This window comes from Microtus oregoni, unplaced genomic scaffold (genome assembly GCF_018167655.1).
Source record: "Microtus oregoni isolate MIOR12 unplaced genomic scaffold, Mior012 000030F_ref0000283, whole genome shotgun sequence".
Classification (NCBI taxonomy): domain Eukaryota; kingdom Metazoa; phylum Chordata; class Mammalia; order Rodentia; family Cricetidae; genus Microtus; species Microtus oregoni.
This window is the reverse complement of record NW_024543089.1, coordinates 15574420-15599211: the sequence shown is the minus strand read 5'-3', so window position 1 is coordinate 15599211 and position 24792 is coordinate 15574420. Positions and strand designations below refer to the sequence as shown.

The 24792-nt window shown below is 34.7% G+C and overlaps 1 protein-coding gene across 12 annotated transcripts in view; it reads right to left on the bottom strand.

Annotated features, from left to right (window-relative positions):
* The window catches only part of Robo2 (roundabout guidance receptor 2), a 1518906-nt gene that overhangs the window by 62629 nt on the left and 1431485 nt on the right, over positions 1-24792 (bottom strand). For all 12 annotated transcript variants that reach the window (XM_041678470.1, XM_041678467.1, XM_041678468.1 and 9 more), the window contains 7 exons: positions 23893-23974; positions 23214-23376; positions 21186-21352; positions 18006-18127; positions 12010-12241; positions 9148-9272; positions 6666-6837 (listed from right to left, as the gene is read on the bottom strand). In XM_041678470.1, the coding sequence (XP_041534404.1) occupies positions 6666-6837; positions 9148-9272; positions 12010-12241; positions 18006-18127; positions 21186-21352; positions 23214-23376; positions 23893-23974 (1063 nt within the window). The remainder of the gene's footprint in view (positions 1-6665; positions 6838-9147; positions 9273-12009; positions 12242-18005; positions 18128-21185; positions 21353-23213; positions 23377-23892; positions 23975-24792) is intronic.

The window sequence follows — 24792 nt, the reverse complement described above, 5'->3', positions numbered from 1 at the left end:
GTGGTGTGACCACTATGTCCTATTGTTCTTGCAGAAAAAAAAAATGTAATGAAATGTAATACCTTTTTCCCATTGGAGAGTAATGAAGAGGAAAAGTAATTTGTTAGAAAAAGACTTAATTAGACACATCAGAATCAATTGTACCTATTTCGGTGAAAGTATGTAATTGTATGGATGATCACCAACTCTCCAAGAAGAGTATGAAAGATGAATACTTTAAAAAATAGTTTTATTGATTTCTCTTTCTTCCTTTTTAACTCCTGTCTGTTCAATGTGGCTTTGTTGTTGTGGCTTAATACGACCCACATGAGGTTTATACTACTAAAGTAAATTAAAGAAAAAAATAGTTTTATTATTAAGATGATTATTGTTATTTGTTGTGGATAATTTTTGTTTGTTTTTTATCTGTCGTTTTATTCTAAATTTCACTTGAAGCCCACTTTCACATTGAAAATTGCTAAAAAAAAATAAAATAGCACAATTTCAAGGCTATTTCACAGTATTTAAGGTACTGTATTTTTTTCACAACACTGAGATGAGATAATTGAAACTTTACACAGCCTGGCATAACAGCCGTCTAAAATTATGAACCATAAACTGCATCAAATGCCAATGCATGGCTTAATTAGCAAAGGGAAAAGCAGGTAAGCTTGAGTCGCTTTTCATGCTGTTTCCAGTATGGAATATACAATAGGGGAAGCATAAATTGAAACAGAAAAGGAGATTAGACATCATTAAGCCACTATTCAACTGAGAACGAGCAGTTGTGTACAAAGGCTTATCAGACAAGATGTGAACCTTGATATGGAGGGATAATTAAAGAAACAATTAGGAAGTGTCTCAGGACAGCAGTAGATATTAAAAAGAGACGGATCTCTGGAGGATACATCTTTTCTGGGTCGAACTGGACTTGCACATGTGCATGTCCTCATTTTGGTTACTACACTGCTGTGTTCATGATTACCTCATAAACATAGCACATTCAAATTACCTGAATACGATGCAGGAAAGGCATTGATTGATTTCATTGTTTCTAAAAAACAATTTAAATGCTTCTTTGATATACTGAGATAGATTAATAGTTGTGATCAAAATTCAGTTAGGAGACTCAGTCTTTTGGATGTAATACACTTTGGTAAAACTTTGCAATGTATTTAAAGTCATCTAAGTGAAATCCACTATTTTGCCATAATATAATTGCTCTGAGAAGAACTGTGCTCATCACAGCACAGCATCGATTTGTGTAATGTTTCCTTGATTCCAATCGAACCAGGTATTCAAAATACTGTGAGATAGACAACCACTAGGAAAAGAAAAAAAATCTCCATTGCTTTAAACAATATATATATGTATATATTAATATTTAAGTATATAATATTTTAGTAATATATACACATATATTACTAAACAGAGCAGAAAAACAAGACACAGGAGGGAAATACAACTACGTGGCAATCTTACTTATCTTCAGTAAGAAAAACTATATTCAGTAAATCCAATTTATATTCATTTTCTTTTTAGGAGTTTTCAGGAAGAAATATCCTTTGAATTTCATTTAAAGAAAAGAATTCGCATTGATCAACAATGATGCGTTTAGAATTAAAGCACACAGTGAAGAGAGATGTACTTTTGTCTTTTTCCACACTGTTTTGTCTGTTTTGAGACAGAGTCTCCATATGCAGCTCCAGCTGGACTTGAGCTCAATGTGCTTGTCAGAAACTCTTCATTACTTTCTTCAGCCTCTCTTGTTGAGATTCTAGACTAGAGGTAGCTGGCACTACACCTGGGCACTCATAGTCTTAAAAATAAAGGAAAAATGAAGTAAAAAGACTTATTTCTAAACACTTTAAATAAAATATGTATTTATGCATACACATATTTATGTGAATATATATTTAAAACGTTTTGAGCATACCTATATTTCTTCCTTATTCTAATTTATTTCAGAAAAATCTCAGAAGGGTAAGTTTGTAGGTTTCCCTCAGGTTAAGGAATTAATTCAGTCTGAACAACTAATTAAGAAGGGAAAGGCAATTTAGAGAAAAGGTAATACTTTAACTTTTTTCTTCAATGCTATTCACTTAGGAAACAAAGAAAAGATGGGAAGTCTAAACATTTAACACTGTGACTAAACATAAAGTCTGTTTCTGTGCAGAAGAAGAAATCATCACCCAGAAATTGGTACTATCTTGTCTGCATATCATTTTATCATGTTAGAAAATTAGGAGACAAAATGAATGCTTTATGAACTTTTGAGGAACATTTTTGATATATGTATACTTTTTTTTATAAAATATTGTCACTATGATGTCAATAAGAGTGAAGAGAATTGAAAGGGCTTAATGACATGCTGTGGTAGAGAAATCTTCATTGATGAGCTTTTGCTTCCTTTAGTGAGGGTCTGTTGCAGTGTAAGCAAGCCTGTGACCACACTGCTAAATCTCAATGACATTTATATGGTATGTCAGAATACACAGCTTAGAACGCTTGAACAATAGAGAATTTAAGGGAAATCCACACTACACAGAATCATCTGAGGGTAATGATCACTAAGAAGCAAACAATCACCCCTGAAATCCTGAGGTGAACACTTAACTTTGCATTGAGGAATACTGAAAAGACCTGGTACAAAGCAGAGGATGAAAGACAAGAGAGGGTGGCCAGCTAATATCCAGTCCAGAGAAATCAATTCCTGATATTTGAGATCCATTCAGTTAGGGGCACCAGAAAGACTTACTAAATACTTTTATTGAAATTCCCAAAGCCCTTACTTTAGATTGAAAATCAAACTGATGTTGTAATCCAAGAAAAAGGACAAGACCTAAAAAACTGTCATACAAAAACCATGAAAATCAGTAAGACATCTCAAATTCAAAATAAAAGTCAAACAAGGCTAGTTTGTGGGACAAACACAAACGTTCTCTCACTGATCACAAAGGTTCAAAATATATCATAACAAAGACCAGTATCCAGGAAAGTAGAGCCAGCCATATAAAAATAGACAGGCAGAGAAAATCAAACAAACAAACAAACAAAAAAACAGTCAATGCAATATGAGCTAAGAACAAGAAAGGAAAAACATTTAGTGAAAGTAGACTATTCAACATAAAGGTTTTAGAATCAGGAAGAAAATATTTTACATGTTATATTCAAAATAATTTTGTTTAGTTTAGGGGTTTGCATATTGTTCTGACTCTTTGGGTGGGGCACGCTCCTGCCATACATGTGTGTGAAAATTAGAAAATAGCTTGTGGTCGTTGGTTCTATTATATGAATCCCAGGGAAAAAATGCAGGTTATCATGTTTAGCAGCAAGCACTTTTATATGCTGAACCATTCTACCTTTCTGAGAAATAGATTTGAAAGAATAAACTTCAATAAAAATAATATACAACCCATATAGACTGATGAAACTTAACATAAAGGATTAAAAATAATGCAAACACTTAAAGAGATGACCTGACACTAGTATTTAAAAACAAAGTACATCTCAGAGCAAGAAATCTCACAGTGAATTAAAAGCAATTTCTGATGATGGTTGTGAAATAAGCACACCAACAGGGTGTAAGTCTTAATCATCCAGTAGCAACTAGTTTAAAAAAAAAGATGCAGACTGAGGGTGGGGGAGAGTGCTCCTTAACAGACTGAGGGCTGGAAAGAGTGCACCTCACAGACTGAGGGCTGGAGAGACTGCTCCTCCCAGACTGAGGGCTGGAGAGACTGCTCCTCACAGACTGAGGGCTGGAGAGATGCTTACGCATTGCATGATCTTGCTGCACAAGAGAGAAGACTGGAATTTAGATGTTGAGAGTCAACATCAATGTTAGATGAACATGGAAACTCATCTGTAATTCTGGCACAAAGAAGGCAGAGACAGCATAGCCCCAGAGACTAACTTTACCATACATGCAAACTGTGGATATGCAAGATCACGCTTCAAAGGATAAGACATAAGATTGATAAGGATTCCTGACATCAGTCTCAGGAGTCCATACACACAGACCTGTACACACATGTGAACATGCATACCTACCACATACACATATCAATAAGTAAGAAAATACCAAAAAATAAAAGCAAGGGGTTCTAGACCTAAAAGGGGATGCACTAATGCATACTTATCATGTATTTCTAGATTCGGTTTTTGTAAATATATTTGTAGAAGATAATTATATTTATATTTCATATGCACAATCCACCATTCACTAAGATTAAATCACCATAATTACTATTGGCATGGATAGCATTGTGAAGTTAATAAATAATTAAGGAAGAGACAACATTGATCCTATCAAAACTCCTGAAGGATAAATAAAAATGAGGAAAAAAATACTACTGTATAAAGCCATTCACACTCATTCCAAAACTTGACCAAGACACAAAAAGATAGAATGGAAAGAATAACCAATCTACATCCTTCATTAATTCACAGTTAAAATTCTTTACCACGTGATACTAAGTTAGATCCAGCAACAGACACAAAGAGTATAATAATGATGGAGCAGAATTCATAACCAAGAATTAAAATATGATGTATCTCTTAAAAGTTTCAGGAGAATTTAGCATGTCAATAACAACAACAAAATGGAGAAATGATTTTTTTAAAAGTTAATATATAATAAATATCAATGAGAAAAAGAGATTCCAAACAATGACTCAGCACAGTGTAAAACCCATATCATACACTAAGAAAGTATATCAACAAAATATATAAAAGATCACATACTGAAAACTACAAAACACTGTTGCAGACGTCTGCAATGAAAACATGTATTATGTTCCTGGCAAGGACTCACTGTTATACTACTCAGTTTGACAAATATGTTTACTGTCTTTGCAATTACAATTTCTAGATACTTTTGTAGAAACTGAGAATCTGATTTGAAAAGTATGTGTAAAGCATTAATATCCACAATGATTTTGCAGAAGAAAATGATGACATCTTCATATTGCCCAGTTTTTTTTTTTTGTTTTTTTTTTTTGTTTGTTTTTTTTTTTTTTGGTTTTTCGAGACAGGGTTTCTCTGTGTCTGTGGAGCCTGTCCTGGAACTAGCTCTGTAGACCAGGCTGGTCTCGAACTCACAGAGATCTGCCTGCCTCTGCCTCCCGAGTGCTGGGATTAAAGGCTTGCGCCACCATCGCCCGGCCATATTGCCCAGTTTTAAAGACCACTGTAAACCACAGCAGTGACAACAGGGTAGTTTGTTTATATAAGCAAATATAAACATTAGAAACCCTGAAACAGATTCACATACATTTATTATATTGGGGCGGAGTCAATAGATGCTGTCAATTCAATTTGATAAATTTATATAATATTTAAGTCTCAGCCTTTCAACTTCATGCAATTACATAAAGATTAATTATAGATATAGGTATAAAAGCTAACATTATAAAGCTTCCAGGATAGATTTAAAGTGTCCTATTTATAAATAAAACACAGTTTCTCATATATATGTGTAAATTTAAGAACAATATATATAAGAAAAAATAGTAAATTGCCTTTCATTAAAATTTAACACTTTTTTATCAAAAGACACTATTAAAATAAATAGAGAATTCGTGGACTTGTAGAAAATTCTACCATAGCCCCATTCTTGTATGTGTGTATTTGTGTGTGTGTGTGTGTGTGTGTGTGAGAGAGAGAGAGAGAGAGAGAGACAGAGAGAGAGAGAGAGAGAGAGAGAGAGAGAGATTTCATTTAATATGCAAAAGGCCAAGAAATTAGCATAGATAAAGTTGTTTTACATCATTACCATGCAAGAAATTTGCATCTAAGATTAAAGATGTACAGTTTACATCCACTGGAATGTTTCCTATTACAGACTGGCAACACCAAATGGTGATGTTGCAGAGAAACTGCAAGTCCTCTTTGTGGTTCCCAGGAATCTCAAATTTTACAATTTCCAAGTTGTTTAGAGGTTTCAAGTAATATTAAAAATGCGCAATTCTAGTATTTGTAAATTCTACTTCTAAGAATTTCTCCAAAGAAACGAAGGCATGAGCCCTTGCAAAGGCTTGAAGAAAAATGCATATTCACCAGAGAGAAAATCTGATAAACAAAATAGAGCATAGTCATAGGATTCAACACCATTCAGTAACCAAGTATTTAAACTGTGTTAAAAATACGTGAAAGAATCTCAGAAAGTGTTGCTTGAGTCAAAGAGCAAACACAAATTGTCATGTCTAGATAATTTCATTCATATACTTTTCAAGAACAGTCAAACCTCACCATGAGTGACAGGAAGCACTTTTTTTTTTTCAAGAATGTGAATAAATGTAGCATGAATTTCTGCCCTCATGGGCATTACCAAGTTCTTTTGAACTGCTTCTTATTTCGGTCTGCTTAGAGCTTAGTTTTCTATATTGTTATTGAACCCCAATTATTAGTAGATCTATTGAATACCAATATTCTTTAGCCAACTAGCCAGCTTTTGATAAGAAAAATCAACGGGTATAGCTATAAGATTATGGGACACATATACAAACAATTATTTGTGTGAATTAGTTGTAAGAACTGTCAATTATCCTACTTGCCTGTACTGAGTGTACTATATGGGTCTCTCAAAAGAGCTGGCCATGGTCAAGATGAACACTCAAAACCACAATCTACCTTGCTATCCACATAGAGACACTCAAGTTCAGAGTCCATAGCCTGATACTCACCAATTATTATTGGCTGTGGTTCACTTTTTACTCCAACCCCTGCACTTGTGCTAGCTGCCACTTCTACCCTGTATTGAATTCCAGGGAATAAGCCACCTATTACTACAGAACGAATAGCAGCATCCACAGTTTTGTTGATATGGAATCGTGTTTCATTTCCAAGACACCAGATCTATAGAAAAGAGAGTACACAGAGATAGTATGACATTTCTATTCTGACAATTCAACTATTATAACTGGATACATATACAGTGACTGACCAATTTTGCAGTCGTTTCAAACTGTTTATAAATGACATTTAGAGACATTTTCTGTGCTTCATGTACATTTCTGTGCATTTGAAGGAGAACAATATGACAAGCTGAAGCTCTGTCATGTTCTTTTACATCTCCCTAATATCATATGAGTTTACACTGAGCAATTTAGAAGGCACAGTGATTCCTTGGACATCAGGTAACTTATGGGCTATTTTAAATTTCATATTTGTGTACATAAAATATCATATTTTTCTGCTTAATTTATCCAAAACTCTCTTATACATAATTCAATATAAATTTATATTGTCAAAAGTATGTAAGTACATACCTAAGTAATTCATATTACATTCAAGAAAATATCAAGTTCAGATGTAGTTAACAGGATTAGTTGATCTCAATTACAGGAATTTATCAAAATAAAATTAAAATTAATAGTGATATATAGAGCAATATCACTAAATTTTAGTCTTTATCAAAATATATTTACACACTACACATGCATGAAACAAAATGGCAAGAAGGATTCTAAGTAGCTAGATTGTTATTTCAATATAAATTGAACTTCATGGGATGTGTTCCTTAAAGCTACAGAAATTTGTTACTGTAAATGATTATGAAAGTTCTCGCCGGACGATGGTGGAGCACGCCTTTAATCCCAGCACTCGGGAGGCAGAGGCAGGCAGATCTCTGTGAGTTCGAGACCAGCCTGGTCGACAGAGCTAGTTCCAGGACAGGCTCCAAAGCCACAGAGAAACCCTGTCTCGAAAAACCAAAAAAAAAAAAAAAAAAAAAAAATGAAAAAAAAAGAAAAAAGAAAGTTCTCAAGTATGTTCGTTTATTTTCTTATTATACAATATTTCATAATAAAATGCATATTCATGTGCATGAATGAATAACATTTGCTTCTGAAACAGGGAACTCTTATAAAATTTTCGGCTAAAGATGTCCTGTGAATGGTTTATTTTGTTTCAATAAAGTATCTGCATGGCTGATGGAGGTGCACTTAGCCCTTATCTGAATGCATACTACTCTACCCATATATCTAGACATATAATAAATGAGAAACATCATGCTGTAAACTATTGTTGCTATTTAATTAAGCCCAAGTTTAGAGTATTCAGCCTCGGATAATACAGAAACAAATCCCTGGCTTCTTTCACCAACACATAATAGTGCTCAACTTTGTAACATTCCCACAGAGATGTCATATCCTACAACTTTACAATTGATTTAGTTGCGTTTGCAGGAAGACATCTATCCTTCCTAAGCATGGTTGCTTAAAATAGGATAGGGGGATTAAACAACAATGTCTAGTTAACATATTTATTTGCAACACGAAGTTGACCGTTAATGTGACAAAGGTTTATTTCAATAGATTTTAGGAATAAAATTCAATCTGCACAATTTAGCATGAAATTATTCTGCCTATTTTTCCATACCAGCAATGAATTTCTGAAGTAAGGTCAAATCTCTAGTTATTGATACTGGCTTTAGTGAACATTCTACTTTTCAGTTGTTAGAAATATATGTGTGTGTGTGTGTGTGTGTGTGTGTGTGTGTGTGTGTGTATCTGTGTCTGTTTCTGTGTGTGTCTGTGTGTTTGTGTGATATATGTGTGTGTGTCTGTGTGGTGTGTGTGTGTGTCTGTGTGCCTGTGTTTGTTTGTGTGTGAAAAATAATTTCTTTGAATTTTTCCCAAAGTTTAATATATAATAACATCATGATTCAGCCAAATTTTTTTTGAGTCTTAAATATCAGTGATAGTAATGGACCAACAGGAATGCATGTCTTCTTTAGATTCCATTAGTTCAAATATGAGACCACTACTTTTTGCTATTCTGTCAACAATTTATTTCAGTGGCCATGCCAAGGGGAGCCTCAAGGTGAATTGGGACAACAGTCCTGTTCCTTCCTTATACATTTTAACTTTCCTAATCTTCAGTTCATCTCTCCTTGATAATATGGGTGAACTTGGTTTTAATTCTACCTCAAGCCCCTTCTTCGTCATTCCTGAGCCCCAGTATACTGAAAACCATTCCACTCTCCATTTTCCAACTGAGCTCAATGTGTCTGACCTTGATGTTAGGTTCTCATTCTCTGTGCCTTCTCGCCCTTTACTACCACGCATCTCAGTTTGCATCTGGGCCTTTAGAGAAAGGCTCTGTTGAAGTACTGAGATCTCTTGGTGTAGTTGTCTATGAGCCTCCGTTGTTAGACTGGCTTACCTTGTATTCCTGAATAATTCCATTCTGGTGGTCTGGAGGTGGAGGATCCCAGGATACACTGATGCTTGTGCTGTTGTGGCTTCCCACTGTCAGCACAGTGACAGACTGGGGAGGGGCACTGGGAGCTGCAGAGGAAACAGACTGAATGTGAGCAGTAACTTCTGGTAGGCACATGCTCACAGAACAGGAAAATAAAGACCTTTATGGTTCTGCCTTCCAGTCACCCTGAATCTGCGTGTAAATTTCAACAAGCGACAGTTTGTTAACAAAAGGCTTCTGATGTACATTTTAAAGAGGTGCAGTCAGTAGGGGTGTTATCCGTGCTATCACAAACTAAACAGCTACACTCGGGGTGGTTTTCTGTGCTTGGCAGTGTACTGCCAGAGTCCAGTCTTTCTCATGACCTCAGGTAGCAGAAACAACTCAGTTCGCTTTTTAGCAAGGGGGGCATAATGTAAGATATTGCAGATGTCAAATAGTAAGTCAAAATTTAAACCCAGAGTATTTGATTTTAGAAGTTTGCATATATCTTTAACACTTTCTAACAGCTGTGTTTCTAGAAGAATACATAATTAATTGACTCAAATGTATTCTCAGATGATGTGTCCCAAAATGCAAACAAGCATTAGTTCTAGGGGGAGGCATTTTTGGTGTTGTTTGGGGTAATGCTTACTAAGAAAAATAGACATGCAATTATAAATCTCACCAGCAAAAATAATGCTTTTCTTTTCATACTGGGGAAAATAATTGACTATTAAGAACTGGCTTATAATTTAAGATTTAAAGCATATTTTATGTGGCTGGGTAAGAGACTCTGCTAATAAAATTGAAAATGGGCTCATGTTGGGTCAGACGTGAAATAGAGATTTTTTTTTTTATTTCCGAGAGTCATTCTCTTCCTTTATAGTTTCTCCTATAACTAATTACATCCATGCTGAGAAGCAATGAGTGAGAATCGGTTCCTGAATTTAGATTGCTGGGTCTTCCATTCGGGGATTCCCAGAGCTAGGAAGCACTAATTGTGCAGAACTCAGCCATTCTCAGTGAACCTTTCAATTTAACTCAATGAAAAAAAAAAAAGAGAAACATTGGAACATTTGGATAACACTAAAAATATGTCTAGAGATTTAAAACAAAGAATTGTGGACCATTAAATAATTTCTGCAAAACTCTTCATGCCTCATACGACCGCAATTTACACCCCCTTAGAAATATCCTAAAACAAACACATTTCACAGTTCAGCTAAGAAGGGGTCCCATGTTTGGTCAATTTGTCATGGCACATATCATTGGAGTGACATATTTGCATTGAGATATAAAATACAGAGAGACAGCTGCTAATACAGTTTGCTCCTTACTGTCTCTCTGTGTGACAGTATTATCCAAAACATAAGTCTGACCACTTGCCTACCACCCTTACACTTACAAGTAGCAAGACTGCGCTAAAAGCTATCACCTGGAAGCCAGCTTTCCTGTCTTTTTGTTGTTAGCTGGGCGAGAACTCCATGCCTACTCCCTGACAGCTCAATTATTCTGCTACTCAGCTTCCTTCTGCAGATTTGAGAGAACGTGAATCGCTGCTCATTGCTCCAGACTTAGTCCAGCTGAGACCATTTGTTACATCTACCTGGCCACAGAAAACGGAGATAAATGTAGTCCAAATGCTGACAAATATCTAATCCACAGGAAAAGTCCACTGCAGTGAAGCTAATTTTGGAACAAGGCTTAAAGTTATCCTAAATTATAATTATTTGCCCCATTCACAGGTGGGAGAAGTTTTCAGCATATGTCAAGTATAATACAGGATAAAATTATTAATAATATTAGTATTTTCTTCTTTATTTCTTAAAAGTACTATTGTTTTAAGTATATTCACTTTGTCCATGCTGATGGACAAGTCAATGTGAAGTTAATATTTTTATTTTGTATTATATCATAGGAAGTGTGTGACTTAAAAGCTCTCTGGATGAGCATTAGGCTTTTATAGAAAGAGGCCCAGACAATCCATCCACAAGCTGACTTGGGGGCCGAGTACTTGTGGTCTCACCTTTTCACTCTGAGGGCAGCATGTACTAAAAGTCTCTCACTGACTGAAAGAAAAAAAGACTCGCTAAAATTTACATTCATCTCAGGTCACCATGGGTTGACTTTTAAGTATCTGTGGGTAAAAGATATTCCAAATATGGGGGGAGGAGATGAAACTCTTCTAAGATGTCTATAGCAAGAGTGCAAATGGCCTTTCAAAGGAGAAAGCATGGCTCTAGCTGCCAGTTCCTACAAAGAAAAAGGACTGGTAGATGTCAGGCTTGGCTATATCCCTAAAGACTGGTCAACATGAATGAGCTTATTTTGTATACTTGAATGTCTTCTGAAGCAAAATGAGCTAGATCCTCATTAAAATACAAAAATATACTACTGCCACTTAAAATGTCCTAAAACAGAAAGCTTAGGACAAAGGTATAAGAAAAAAATAGACTTTAACTTTTTTCTTTTTAATTTGCTTTGGCCTTTTTTGTCAGATATACATAGACAAACACACACACACACACACACACACACACACACACACACATACAGACTCATACACCTCCCCCACACATCTTACACACATACATATGCAATCACACTCTTCACACACACCTCACACACACACCTCACCCACACACCTCTTTCACCCATGTTTCCATCTTTTTACTATATATATATATAATATATATATATATATAATATATATATTAAAAATGACATTCCCTGGATTCACTCTTCGATGCTCGTTTTCTGGTCTTCAAATTAATGTGAGTTAAAACTACAAATGAAAGTGACATAAGCAAAGGTTTAGTTTACACTGGAAACTTTACTGACCTTCCTCAGTAGTACGGATTGTTTTTGATTCACTGTCCATTCCTTGGAACTCATTAAAATATGGCCTGACTTTAATTTCATAGGTCACCCCCTTTTTCAGATTCACCAGGACAGCACTCCTCTCGGTTGGGACTTTGGCATCGAGATTCTGCCATGCAGTGGAAGCTTGTAGGCCAGAAGTCTGACGATACATCACTCTGTAGCCCTGAATAAACTGGGGTTGCCGATCCACCTGGAAAACAACAAAACAGTATAGGATAACTGATGGAAATTGGGAAGACGTCACTGACGAATTTGCCCATCTCTGCCCTTGCCATGACCATCTGAATGATGCTAGACGCATCTCATTCATTTCCCTGCTTCTTATAAAGTCCTTAAATCACAAGTACACATTGTTATTTTAAGATACTTTTTTAAAATGATGAGTAGGACAATTGTCTCCTTGTCTGAAAATATGTCACCCTATATAAAATGGTCACACATGATCTACTAAGGTCCCAACTGATCATCTTTGGTTTCTCATTTGGTTTCCATTTTCTTGCATTCAACAATTCGCATTATCCTGGTTTTCATAAGTAATATGCAATTTTCTCACATCAACTCATTAATTCCTTCTCATTTAGAATCTTTTCTGTTGTTCTTACTGATAGGTACCAAGAACTTTGCTGATTTCTGAGAGTGAAAATGAGCACTAAAGGACAGATCCTTATTCCTCTCATAGTCCATGTAGAAGGAGGGCATTAGTTAATACTTAGTCAAATAATATTAAAGTTACCATAACAAGTAAGCATAAGGAAAGGCTCTGAATGTGAGCACTGGGAATTAGAAAAGCCTTGAGGAGGGAGGAAGCTGAGGTAGAGGGCAGATAACCTGAATGAGAGTGGAAGTCACTCCAGAGATAAAGCAAAGGATAAGAATTCTTACATTCCTGTATCTGGATAAGCTGCATGAGAGATTAAGACTGTGAGTCCATCATGTTTAAAGTACATGATTGCTCTTCCCTGTTAACAGTATGTAATTCAAATTCCATCAGTTCAGCAGCTGTTTCTTCCTCTAGTACTCCCAGTCAACAGGTTTTGACAACTTCCATGTCTCTCCCTATATTAAACAGCAGCTATATTTTTTACCTATAGTCTGGGATTTTGTATTTGACTAGTAAAATCTTTTTACTTTATGACACCGGGGTAACAGGTCAGTTGGAAAATAGTTTCGCAAGTTGAAAGTCTGAGCTAGAGTCTAGAACACATGTTAAGACAACTACAACAAAAGCAAGATTTGGGGAGGGGAGACCATGGGGACTTCTAGCCAGCCAGCATAGCCCATTTGGCAATATCCAGCCCTTTGACAGATAAGGAGTGCTAAGAATAGTACCAGAAGAATATCAGTGCTGCATATGCTTCCCCCTCATCTCCTCTCTCGGAAAATCACAAAGGTTGTTCTTTTCTTTTTTCTTTTAAAGAGAAACCTTTAAAATTTTATTAGTTCTTTGAGAATGCCATGCAAAGTGTTTTAATCATATTCATACCTCCCCCAACACTTCTTGCGTTTATATCCCTTCCCTCCCTATTCAACACTATAAAGTTTTCTTTCCCTCTTTTTTAAATCCTTCAAGACAAATTTGTGCTGCCCAAATATTCATGGATATCATCTTCTACTGGAGAGAGGCCAACTAATCAATCACTACCTATATAGAAAACTCTCACTCTCTGCTAGCTATTGCCAATAACCCCATGGTTTGGGGTGGGATTGTGGGTTAGTACAGGATTTGTACAGGTTGTCTCAACTGTTCCTTTTCTTAGAGGTTTTGTGATTGTTTCAGTTACAGGGAGAAATGTCTTTTTTGGTTTTAACTATAATAACAGGAAAGAATATCAAGTCATGTTACTGGTTTACCTTGCATTATAAAGGCAAGATTTGAACATAAGCACTTGTAACTGCTTCCTCGATCACTAGCAAAGACTACGGCTATATGTAGTCTACGCCATGCAGTGGCCATATGCTCAGAAGCACAAAACCAGCCATTTCACTGTGACAGTGTAAAGATTAGTAAACAAGAAATGAAATGACCTAATTTCAAGACAGTCTCAAGGAAATAAAAAAGAATATGAGTTTTTTACTAGGGCTTAAAAATTCAATTATCAGCATGCAATAAACAAAAAAAAATTCATAAAATAAACTTCTAATCATTATTGTTTATTTGAGTATGGCTTATTTTGTGAGAAAGCAACAAACTGATGAATAATAGATCACGTAATTGTTTTTATTAAGTATTAAAATGCAAAGCTTCAACTGAAACAATAAAACAAAGCTATATTTTTCTCTTTAGAATGCCCTAGCTAGAAAATACATTTTTTTCTTACAAGTACATCTTCAGCTGATAGACAAATCTCAAAAACTAGAAATCCCTTCTTTTAGTTGACAGACTTTGAAACCCCAAAGATTCTCTGGAATTAGAATCACACTTTTACGAGGCGGTATCAAGAAAAATTAAGCTCCCGTCTAATCTGGAGCCTCATGAATGACTTTAAAATGCTCAGCTATGCTACCAATTTGTGTTTGTAACAACCTAACATAATTTTTGAAAGCAGAACTTTCTCTAACATAAAATTAGGCAACCAAGGAACAAAATTTAAATTCATGAGAACCAGGGAGAATTGCCTTTCATCAAAACTGCCAGAGTTTAAAAAAAAAATTCCTTGCTGTGTATGTTAAAACAACATTAAGCTTACATTTTATAAACTTCTCTGAATTCCCTTTAAGTGAATTTATATACTGAAAGAAAGACATAACTCACAATAATAGCTTGTTAATACTGAAAGAAGCAAGCTGTGTTTTTAAGAAGAACATTAAGCAGCTGTTTGGAGATGAAGGGAGTCTGTAAATCAGGGCAAATTGGTTTTATCCATGTTTGTATTTCATTAATTAAGTGTTTTAGGTACTTTATGAAGCTAATGTTTACTACACAGCATTGCTCTCTCACTCCACTGAGCACTGCCATCACCCAGTGGATAGTAATGCGCTACTTCATAACAAGAGTTTAACTTAATTTTGTGCAGTTGGGAGGCACTGCTTAGAGGGAGGGAAAATGTTATTACAGGTGAAAGCAAAAAAAGAATGCTGTAAGTTGACCTTAAAACCAATGAGCCTGGAGTGGGGATAGGCTCTTCGCCATCACTCTTGCTCATCTTGACAGGCAACCTTTTCTAAGGTATGTTTTGTGCTTGCTAATAATTTTATGAATAAACAGGTTATAAGATGGACATTCTATTAGAATTTATTCCAATCAACGTCTAGTACAAATTCTTGGGAGTTTCAGTCCCTAAATTAAAAAAGGTAGTACTTATGATGCATTACTAAGGAGTTTGCCTCTAGGAGGAAGCAGAAGACACAGAGAACACCAGTCTCCAGTTGTCACCTGATTTGGTTTCTACCTTCACCTATTTAACTTTCTGTGTTCAAGAATGCTTACTTTCTTCAGATCGCACATGTCATGAGGGCATGAAATAGTAAATCATGAATGTAAGTAAATGTACCCTGTAGTCTGTGGAGATTTACAGAGCATTTATAGGTCATCTCTGCCCAAAAAATAAAAATAAAAAAGACATACAAAAAAAGAAGAAATAGGGCACTTTCAAATCCACATTTTTACTGAATTGCCAAAAGCTATGTTTACTTATACAGTTTCATTAATAAATTGAAAAATAGTAAGAGAACCAAATCCTCCACCTGAACAGGAAACCCCAAATAATTTTCTTTGGTGAGCCAGTTGCTCTGGCAATTGCCCCTAAGAAGCACTCATTGCAGGCCAAGTGTCATGGTGCTAAACGAAAGGCCTCTAATTCTTCTCTCCTTGAACCACAAGAATACTGCCCTAAAGTCATCATTTTTTCAAAGCAAGTATTTTTTTTTTGCTATTTCATCTGTTGAATGGCATTTAAAATCATTTTTATCTACTGTCACTATATCTCTGTTCAGTTTTAGCAAATTGCCATTGCTAATTATTTGACATTAACATAAATCTTTGGTATATCTTGAAGGTGAATGGATTTTTCCCGGAAAAAAATCATGTACAATTTTTTTGATTGGCACCTAAAGGCCATTGTGAGCCACTTTGGATTGCCTTAACACTAAACAGGAACTAAAATATTCTTGTCTTCACACCCTAGCACACCTGAAACTAAAATACTGTGAGTTCAGTAATTTATGTAACCTATAAAAACTGTCTATATTGTTGTTCTTTTATAAAAATTGCTACTTAACTAAATAGTATTTAAATATTATTTTAATGGCTCCTGTTTTAAGATACAATGCCTCAATAGTTTCCATTCTAAATGTATAATAAACTAATGCAATAATACTCTTTGGAGCTTAATAAACTTGCACACCTATGTGACTGAAACTTTTTTTGGCATGTATAACATTTTATGTCACATATCATTGTTACCTTTTTCAACTAAATTTGTGACTCTTCAATGGCATTGAGGTCTAGAACAGGCTTTGTACTGAAAAACTGCCTTGGAGCCAGACTTGTTCAAAGTAATTAATATTGAGAGGAAACCCAAATAATTTTTTTACTGTGCTTTACATCTCAAATAATTTACCAAGGAATTGATAAAAGTAAGCATTTTTTATCTCAAGCTGATTGGTTGAGAAAGTTGCTGTAAAGTGTGACAGAGTTGTTTCTCTACAATGATCTGAATGTCAAGAGGTAAAAATCCAGTTTAGTTTTTTAAAACTTTTTCAGCTATTTCCAAATATTAACAACAGATACAGTTAAATATATCATTACTAGTAATTAAAGAAATGAAAGTTGGACTCATAGTGATGCATCACTGCCTACCCACTAGAATGGTTACAATCTAAAATAAGAGCATGTTAAGTGTTGATGAAGGGAAAAAAACTGAAAAAACATTGGAAGAGACCAGTATTCTATGAATTTACTAGCTATAAAATAAGAACACTTAGGAAATATTTAGCAAGTTCAACAGAATGTTAAGTGTCAAATTAACACATTGGTCAAAAACCACGGGAATATACCAAAGTTAAATGAAAATGTCTGCATTAAAAATGATCCACAAAGAGTTATGGAAACATTATTCACAGTAACCAATAAAATGAAACATTTCATAGGTTTACCAGGTAAGCTATAAAAAGAGAATATGGACTGTGCATAAAACAAAATATTAATATGACAATGTCATATGGAAAAGTTAGATGTAATATATTTTATATTGGTACAATTCAAGAAATAAAGAAATAATACCTATTATAATATGAGTGCAACTCAACAACAATGTGCTGTATGAATGATTTCTGTGATTCCCTACAAAGCAACACTCCAGGATATATAAATCTACAGCAATGTTGCATTTACTGGATGAAGAGGGGTAAGGATGAGTGTAGAAGGGAATGATCACAATTGTTACAAGGTCTCATTCTGTGATGATTTTAGCATTCCTGACTTTGAATTTAATGATGATATCAGAGCACTCATCCTGCCAAAAGTATTTACTGAACTCTACAACTTTGGCATGTTAATTGAAGCTCAGTGAAGTTTGTAGAAGTAAGGACAGGGAAGATCTTATTTAAAAAAAAAACAAAGGATTTATTTTTTTATTTATTATGCAGTGTTCTGTCTGCATATATGCCTACTCACCAGAGAGGGCACCAGATCTCATTACAGATGGTTGTGAGCCACCATATGGTTGCTGGGAATTGAACTCAGGACCTTGGGAAAAGCAGTCAGTGCTCTTAACCTCTGAGCCATCTCTCCACCCCCCCAAGATCTTATTTTAATTACACCTTTCTCTTACTTATAACTCTTCATACAATTTCATCTATTAAATATTTTCTTTGTTTCCATTGATTACACTTTGATATCAAATGATGAATGTCCTAAATTTAGTTTTGGGTTTATTTGACTTTTTTTCTTAAAAGAAAATTCCAAATAAATTTGTTGCTGTATATAGAGACTAATATAATCTCTGAAAACTTACCATCCATGTGACTTGAATGGTTGTAGGTGTCAGGACAACTGGTGTATGTAGACGAACAATGACATCTCCCAGTTCTTTCTGTACTTGTCTGTGGTCCACTCCTTGTGCTGGTGGACTTATATCTGTAGTTAGAAAATAAAACCACTCCTGATTTCAAAATTCATTATTAAATTCTAGTGCATTTGACATAATCCAATTTAAGACTAACTGCCAGATGGAAAAAAATTCCTCGTGACATAAATCAGTTTGGAATACAAATATAAACACATGTATATAAAAATAAGTGGATGTATGAATATGTGTGTTCCATGATGGTATACAATATTTATTATCATCTTTATCATTTTTTTTTTATAAAAGAGTCTTTGTAACTCTGCCTTCCCACATGGATGTAGTGTTTTGGGAAATCACAAGATTAGAAGTTAGACTGGAGTCTATGTCCTAATAACTTGTTCAGAATGACCATTTCTGTAGAGATGATAAAGCACTGAAGTATTTTTCAAGTTATATTTAAGACATATCTGAAACTGAATATTAGAGTTATTTTTAATTCTCTTAGCCTGATCAGGAGGTTGTGTATTCCAACTCCTTGACCTGTATCCATTTGAGTCACAGTTTGATAAAAAAGCTTGAGAGAGAAAAAGGAGCACAGAGTGAAAATAAGAACAAAGCAAATTTGAATCTTTCACAATATTGACAAACTTATAATAGTGGTATAAAATTCCCAAAATAATCAGTTTGGGCCAGAATTCCTTCGTCTAAAAACAGGTCATATAGCTGCTTTGTAGGAGCAAAAGGGAAAGCATAAATAAATAATGCTCCTAGAATGACACATGGTCAACCTTCATCAGCATTTTCTTATCCCTAGTTTGCTTAAAAAGTATTCTATTACTCCATACAGTCATAAAAATACATCCCAAGGTCTTCATAAAAACAATTAAAAATTACATGCATTCAAACGCATCAATTTGATCTCAAACATTAAAAGTTACTCATATGCAAATAGGACTCCTTCACCAACACACTTCAATGTCAAGGTAAAGTTTTTCCTAAAGCTATTTGATTTAAAGGATTTCCAATTCTAAATGATTTTATTTTCTTAACTTCTTCTACCTTTTCCTCAGATTGTAATGCAATGCTCTCGCAAAAGTTTTGAAGCATAACTTGAGTGTGCTAACTTAAACTGAGACATAAATAGTTAGGAACCACATAATGTCTCTTTCTTTAATTTCCACTTTTTCATCTTCAGTGGAAACAACAAAGTAAAACACGAATTGATTTAGAACAGTATGTTCCTTTATATGAATACTATTAACCTTTGTTGATATATGTATGGTCTACTGTGATATTTACCTAAAAGTATTTAAGAGGTTTAATGAAGTAAACAACTTTCAAAGTACATGGTCATTAAAGCCTTTGAAAACTCAGACCTCAAAAGCCAACATGTGCTTTGAAAAAAAATGCTTTACCGATTGCCAAACAGCTGAATGTGTGACATCAAAAATAAATCTGACATTCCGTCACAAAACATGGCTTTTCCTATTAAGTGTCTGTTAAGAGAATATAGGTCTACAGCTCTTTGAAGTTTCTCGGCTGTAACATGCCAGATCACAAAAAAACTTAATTAATCTTTGTTGACCTTTTCATGGAGAGTTTTATTCTGAGTCAAGATTTAGTGACTGGCACAGCTACTGAAGATCATGAGGGTGTGCTGCCCTCTGTCACGTCACACCAGAGGCTCCACTGTCTTCTTTCTCTACCTCAAAACTGCAGCTGCACACACAATGACCGCTAGCCACATAGGTAGAGCTCATAGACATTCTAAAATTTCTTGAATTAAAGAAATCGCACATCTCTTCCATTTCACAGTCATTTAATTTACTCATTCAACCCAGACACATTAAAAGCGGTTGCGTAGGGATGAGGTAAAATGTAACGACTTTCAGGTCTTCAAAGTCTTTGTTGTGCTTTTTCTCTCTCTGGAGACAGTTTCTTTACCTACATACCCTTCATCCTCATGGAAAATTAAGCACACTATGGCGGAGAGAACAAAAGCAAAGTAGCATCCCCTCCTCCCTCAACTGTCATCATGTCAGCCACGTTACCATCACGTGGTGACTTTATTTGACTTCATTCCTTTACCGCACCCTTCTCTGTGATAATGGCATGCTAGTCACTACCCCTGAACTACATTGTAATTATAATAATATTTTATGGCTGCATGGTGCTTTTCATAGCATAAAAATACTACTTTGAATTATATCTTGTTCAAAAGCTCTTACAAATAAGAAATAATTAACCCTCTCAAGAACCCTGTGGGGAGTAGGCTGTAACAAACAATAGAGGCCCCATTTTCTATTGTACTAACTTATTCTCTTACTAGTAAGACAGGAAAGGATAATGCAGTATTCCGTATTATACCCGCACTTTAGTGACTTCTCAGCAGCAATGAACAGATTACAAAAAGGGAGGAGAAGAAAACTTCCATTTTGAAACTAATCATTTTAATATTCTAGGAGATGTGGTCGTATGTTTGTCAGGAAAATCACCTGTGCCAAGAGGAAAGGTTTATTTATTCTTTTCTGAAATAAATATCTCCTTGAAATTACTCATCAGAATAACAATATGGGATAGCTGTTAAACATTGGCACCATACCCCACTAAACATGCTAACCTAACTCGGGACCCTGAGTGTCTCCTTTCTTTGGACTAGAAGCCTGATAATATATGTTGGACAGATTTACAGTCTTTGATATTCCTACTCAAAACCCACTGCGAAACCCATTTTCCTAAAAAAAATCAAAACAACAAAAACAAACAAACAAACAAAAAGCAGAAACCAGAACCAGAAAAAGAAATTCTGGCACCCATGTTTAGGTATCTATTTTTAAAGGGTTTATTACTTTTTCTATTGTAGAATAGAGAAGAAGAAACTCTTTCTTCTTCAATCAGGGACTGCACATAGCTCCAACTATTTGTTTGTTTCACCTATATAGACCCTGAGAGTTCTGAAAGAATACCTCATAGCAAAGTTATATGGGAATATTTCCTTGCAAAAACAATCCCCCAGAGAATCCATTACAATTAGTGTGCACACATGCTCTTTGCTCATGCAATTTCCATTGTTTTAAGTTGATGTACCATCCCAAAGCCATTATTTGAGACAGTTACTGAAATTACCTTGCGTGCGTACCGGATCCGACATAGGACTTGGGTCACTGAGACCTTGAGGGTTGATTGCTCTGACCATGAACAAGTAGATTGTATTAGGCCTCAGTCCTCTCACAGTATAGAGAGTTGTCTTAACATGGTTGGCCACCGTTTGCCAGCTATTGCTCACCGACTGGCTGAAAATGGAACAGAAATGGATTTAACGACTAGTCAAAAAACTATATCAAAATGGAGCTGAGTGTCAATGACAAAGGTCAATGGCTGAAAATTAAACACACACATACATAACACTTGAATTGTCCAGCCCAGTAATGAAACATTTGGATGGATTCATTTTATTCAACCACAAAGCCGAGCCCACTTAACAGAGTGCCATGCACAACAAAATTAAACTCAGTCCAGAAGATGTGACAGCCCTTAGCTAAATGCACAGCAGCCCACTAAATGAATACCTGTAAAAGGAACAAAGGCCAAAATCACAACTTCAAGGTTATACAATAAATATGGTCCTCGTAAATGCGTATGTATATACCTTGCAAAGAATTAACCTGCAGAAAGAATAAATGGGCTACAGAGTAATATATGCCAATACATTTTCCTGTAACAAGATCTGTTTTCTTTTGCATCAATTCCACATGAAATTTTATAATAGAGCCTTCTAAAACTACATATCTGTAAAAGAAGAAAGGACGCATGTAGTGAATATTTTTCCCTTGGTTACATCTTTAATAAAATGTACATTACACAGTATTGTGATCTCTCATCTCTAAATGATGAAGTATCAGATTCTGTGTATGGACCCTTTTACAATTAGCTCCAATGGATGCCATTTTAGAACACTATGCCTAAGGTCAAATGCAATTTTGATAAATTTAATAAGAAAAATGTGATTTTTATGTCATTTTAGCATCAAAAAATCCTTAAGCATCAAACAAAATAAATGAAAATTACAATTTGAAAATATGTGTCATTAACTTTAAAATTGAACAGAAAAGATTAACACGAAAAGGAATCATTTGCCTGATGCTGAGGAAGGACTGTGGCTTTCTTTCAGACTGTGTAACGTCAAACAAAAGCATAGTAAAATGGAATGTAAAAATACAGCATGAATATTTTTTTTCCATTTTTACTTTATCAAGTTTAGAATAAATAAAATAATGCAGTGATTTATTAACAATACCTGTAGCCAGGACAACTCTGTCACAAAACACACTGAAATGTCTTTTCATCACTCAAAAACTAAAAACACATGGAATTGATATCTTAACTTTGGTTTTCAGATTTCTTGCAGAAATAACCAATAGATTTATTCAAGAACACAATATAAAAATATTGGAATTATTTTACATTTGTGATCTAATTACTAATATTCCCAATCCTGGTGTGACAATACATGTCCATAACTTTAATAAGTACATATGTCTAGTTATGGTGTGTTCTGTTTAGGTCTAGTGTCCTATAGTGATACATAGCTTTAAAGAAAAATGAAATTCTGAAATCACCAGAAAAATGAATGGATCTGGAAAGTATATTATTAAGCAAGGTGGCTTAAACTGAGAAAAATACATGCAATTTCTCTCTCAAATATGGTACCTATCCTCTAATGTGTGCGATGTGTATACAAATATAAATATAAATGTATACATATTTATATATACATATATATGAAGAAAATTAAAATATTAGAAGGTATCTGGGAGAGTAAAAAGATAAAAGATAAGAAAATATAGAGTATAGGCAAAAGGGGATGTGTTATTGCATGTATACATAATGGTCAGGAGAAAAGGATGGAGCAATTATGTTACAAAATACCTCTTTATTTTAGAAATAGAAATAAGCAATGAATTTTATTTTTAATCATGTTGTCTACCAAAAAATGAAAATCTCATATCTATTTTTGAATAAAATAAAAAATAAGTGGAAATTCTTTAAGAACTTGTCCTTAACATAAGGTATCAGATTTGCTCACGTGAAACTGACCATACAGTAACTAAGACCGAAGTCCAGTGGAGAAATGAAACAGGAATTGCCTCATACCTGAAAGCCTCGATGATATATGCACTTGCTGGAAGAACTCCAGGTGTACCTGGTTGCCAGGATAAGGTAACACTGTTCTTAGTAACATCAGTGACCTGTGGTTTGGATGGTGGCCCCGGCAGGTCATTTATATCATAATTTTTACTGATTGTTGCTCCAGATTCTGTAGAGGACAGACAGAGTAAATTTCGTTCCTGATTTTGTAAGCAGACTATAATGCTTGAGAGAAGGAAACATTAAAGAAATTGACTTGACAGTGTGCAATTCATCTTCATAAATCAGACAGTTATAAACTATTAGCTGGTTTTCCAACATGCTAATAAATATAGTCTTCCTTTTCATGCATAATCAGTGTAATCACTTGCATTTCAGAAGAAATCAAGCAACAAGGTCATGAGTTACAAATGCATGGAGTTCCCCAGATGCCATGCTATGTTCCACCTAATGTTCGAATACAAAACTGACGTTGTGGGAAGTAGAAAAAGACAAGATCTGAGTAAATTGGGAGCATGGGAACCATGGGAGAGGGTTGAAGGGGAGGAGAGAAAAATGTATAGCTCAATAAAATCAATCAATAAAAAAGACATTGAATGTGACAAGTTAGATTTGCATCCAATGCATATAAAATCTTGATCCAGCATTGCACTGCAATTTAAATTGACTCTCATTAGGAACTCACCTGTTACATCCAGCACGGCACTCCAGGAAGTCTCCCCACTTGAACTTGTAGCCACACAAGTATAAGTGCCAGTATCAGAAATCTAGACATGGAAAGAAAGAATTCAATTGTGATCAACTTGTAATCACTCAGTCTTGATCAGGCATGAGAGTCAAACAGGTGTATGTACAAGAATTGTGTGTGTGTGTGTGTGTGTGTGTGTGTTTGTGTGTGTGTGCGTGCGTACGTGCGCGCATGCATTTGGCATTAAAACAACCTTTTGTAACAACATAGATTAAATATTTTTCAAAATGATATTTATGAAACTAAATATAATTTGTCTGATAAAGTTCATTATGTTTTCCTGCCTCCACTGTAATGTGTGCCTTTTAACTTCATGTTCTTTGGGATTTTTGTATCAGTGCCAGATATTAATAAGCCTACTTAGAATTCATGAAGAATTCTAGATGAATGCAATGCTTCGTAAATGCAATGCTGGCTTTTCTTTTTCAGAGAAAATATATTGTAATAGATAAAAGTATCTAGTACTAAATAGATAATGAGACATCCACACCTCTAAGAAGCCAAATATCTTTTGTAGTAATATAATATCTTCTTTTATTTAAGGAATGCATTCTCTACTTATAAGGAAATGCCATAAATGCAGTACCAAATATCAAAGTGGTATAATCTCAAAACAAAAAAATAAAGGGAAAATTTTCATGGAGCCTTGCCATTTTGAAATAAATATAATCAGAAAAAAGAATCAAATACTGAGTAAAAGTTCCCAGTTCACTGATGATTTAAAATGTCTTTGTTTCTTATTGAAGAATGGCCAAGGACTTTTAGAATTATTGAAAGCATGATCAAAAACTGTCTTTTAAAAAAAAGTAAAAATAAGACAAAGAGAGAAAAGAAAAT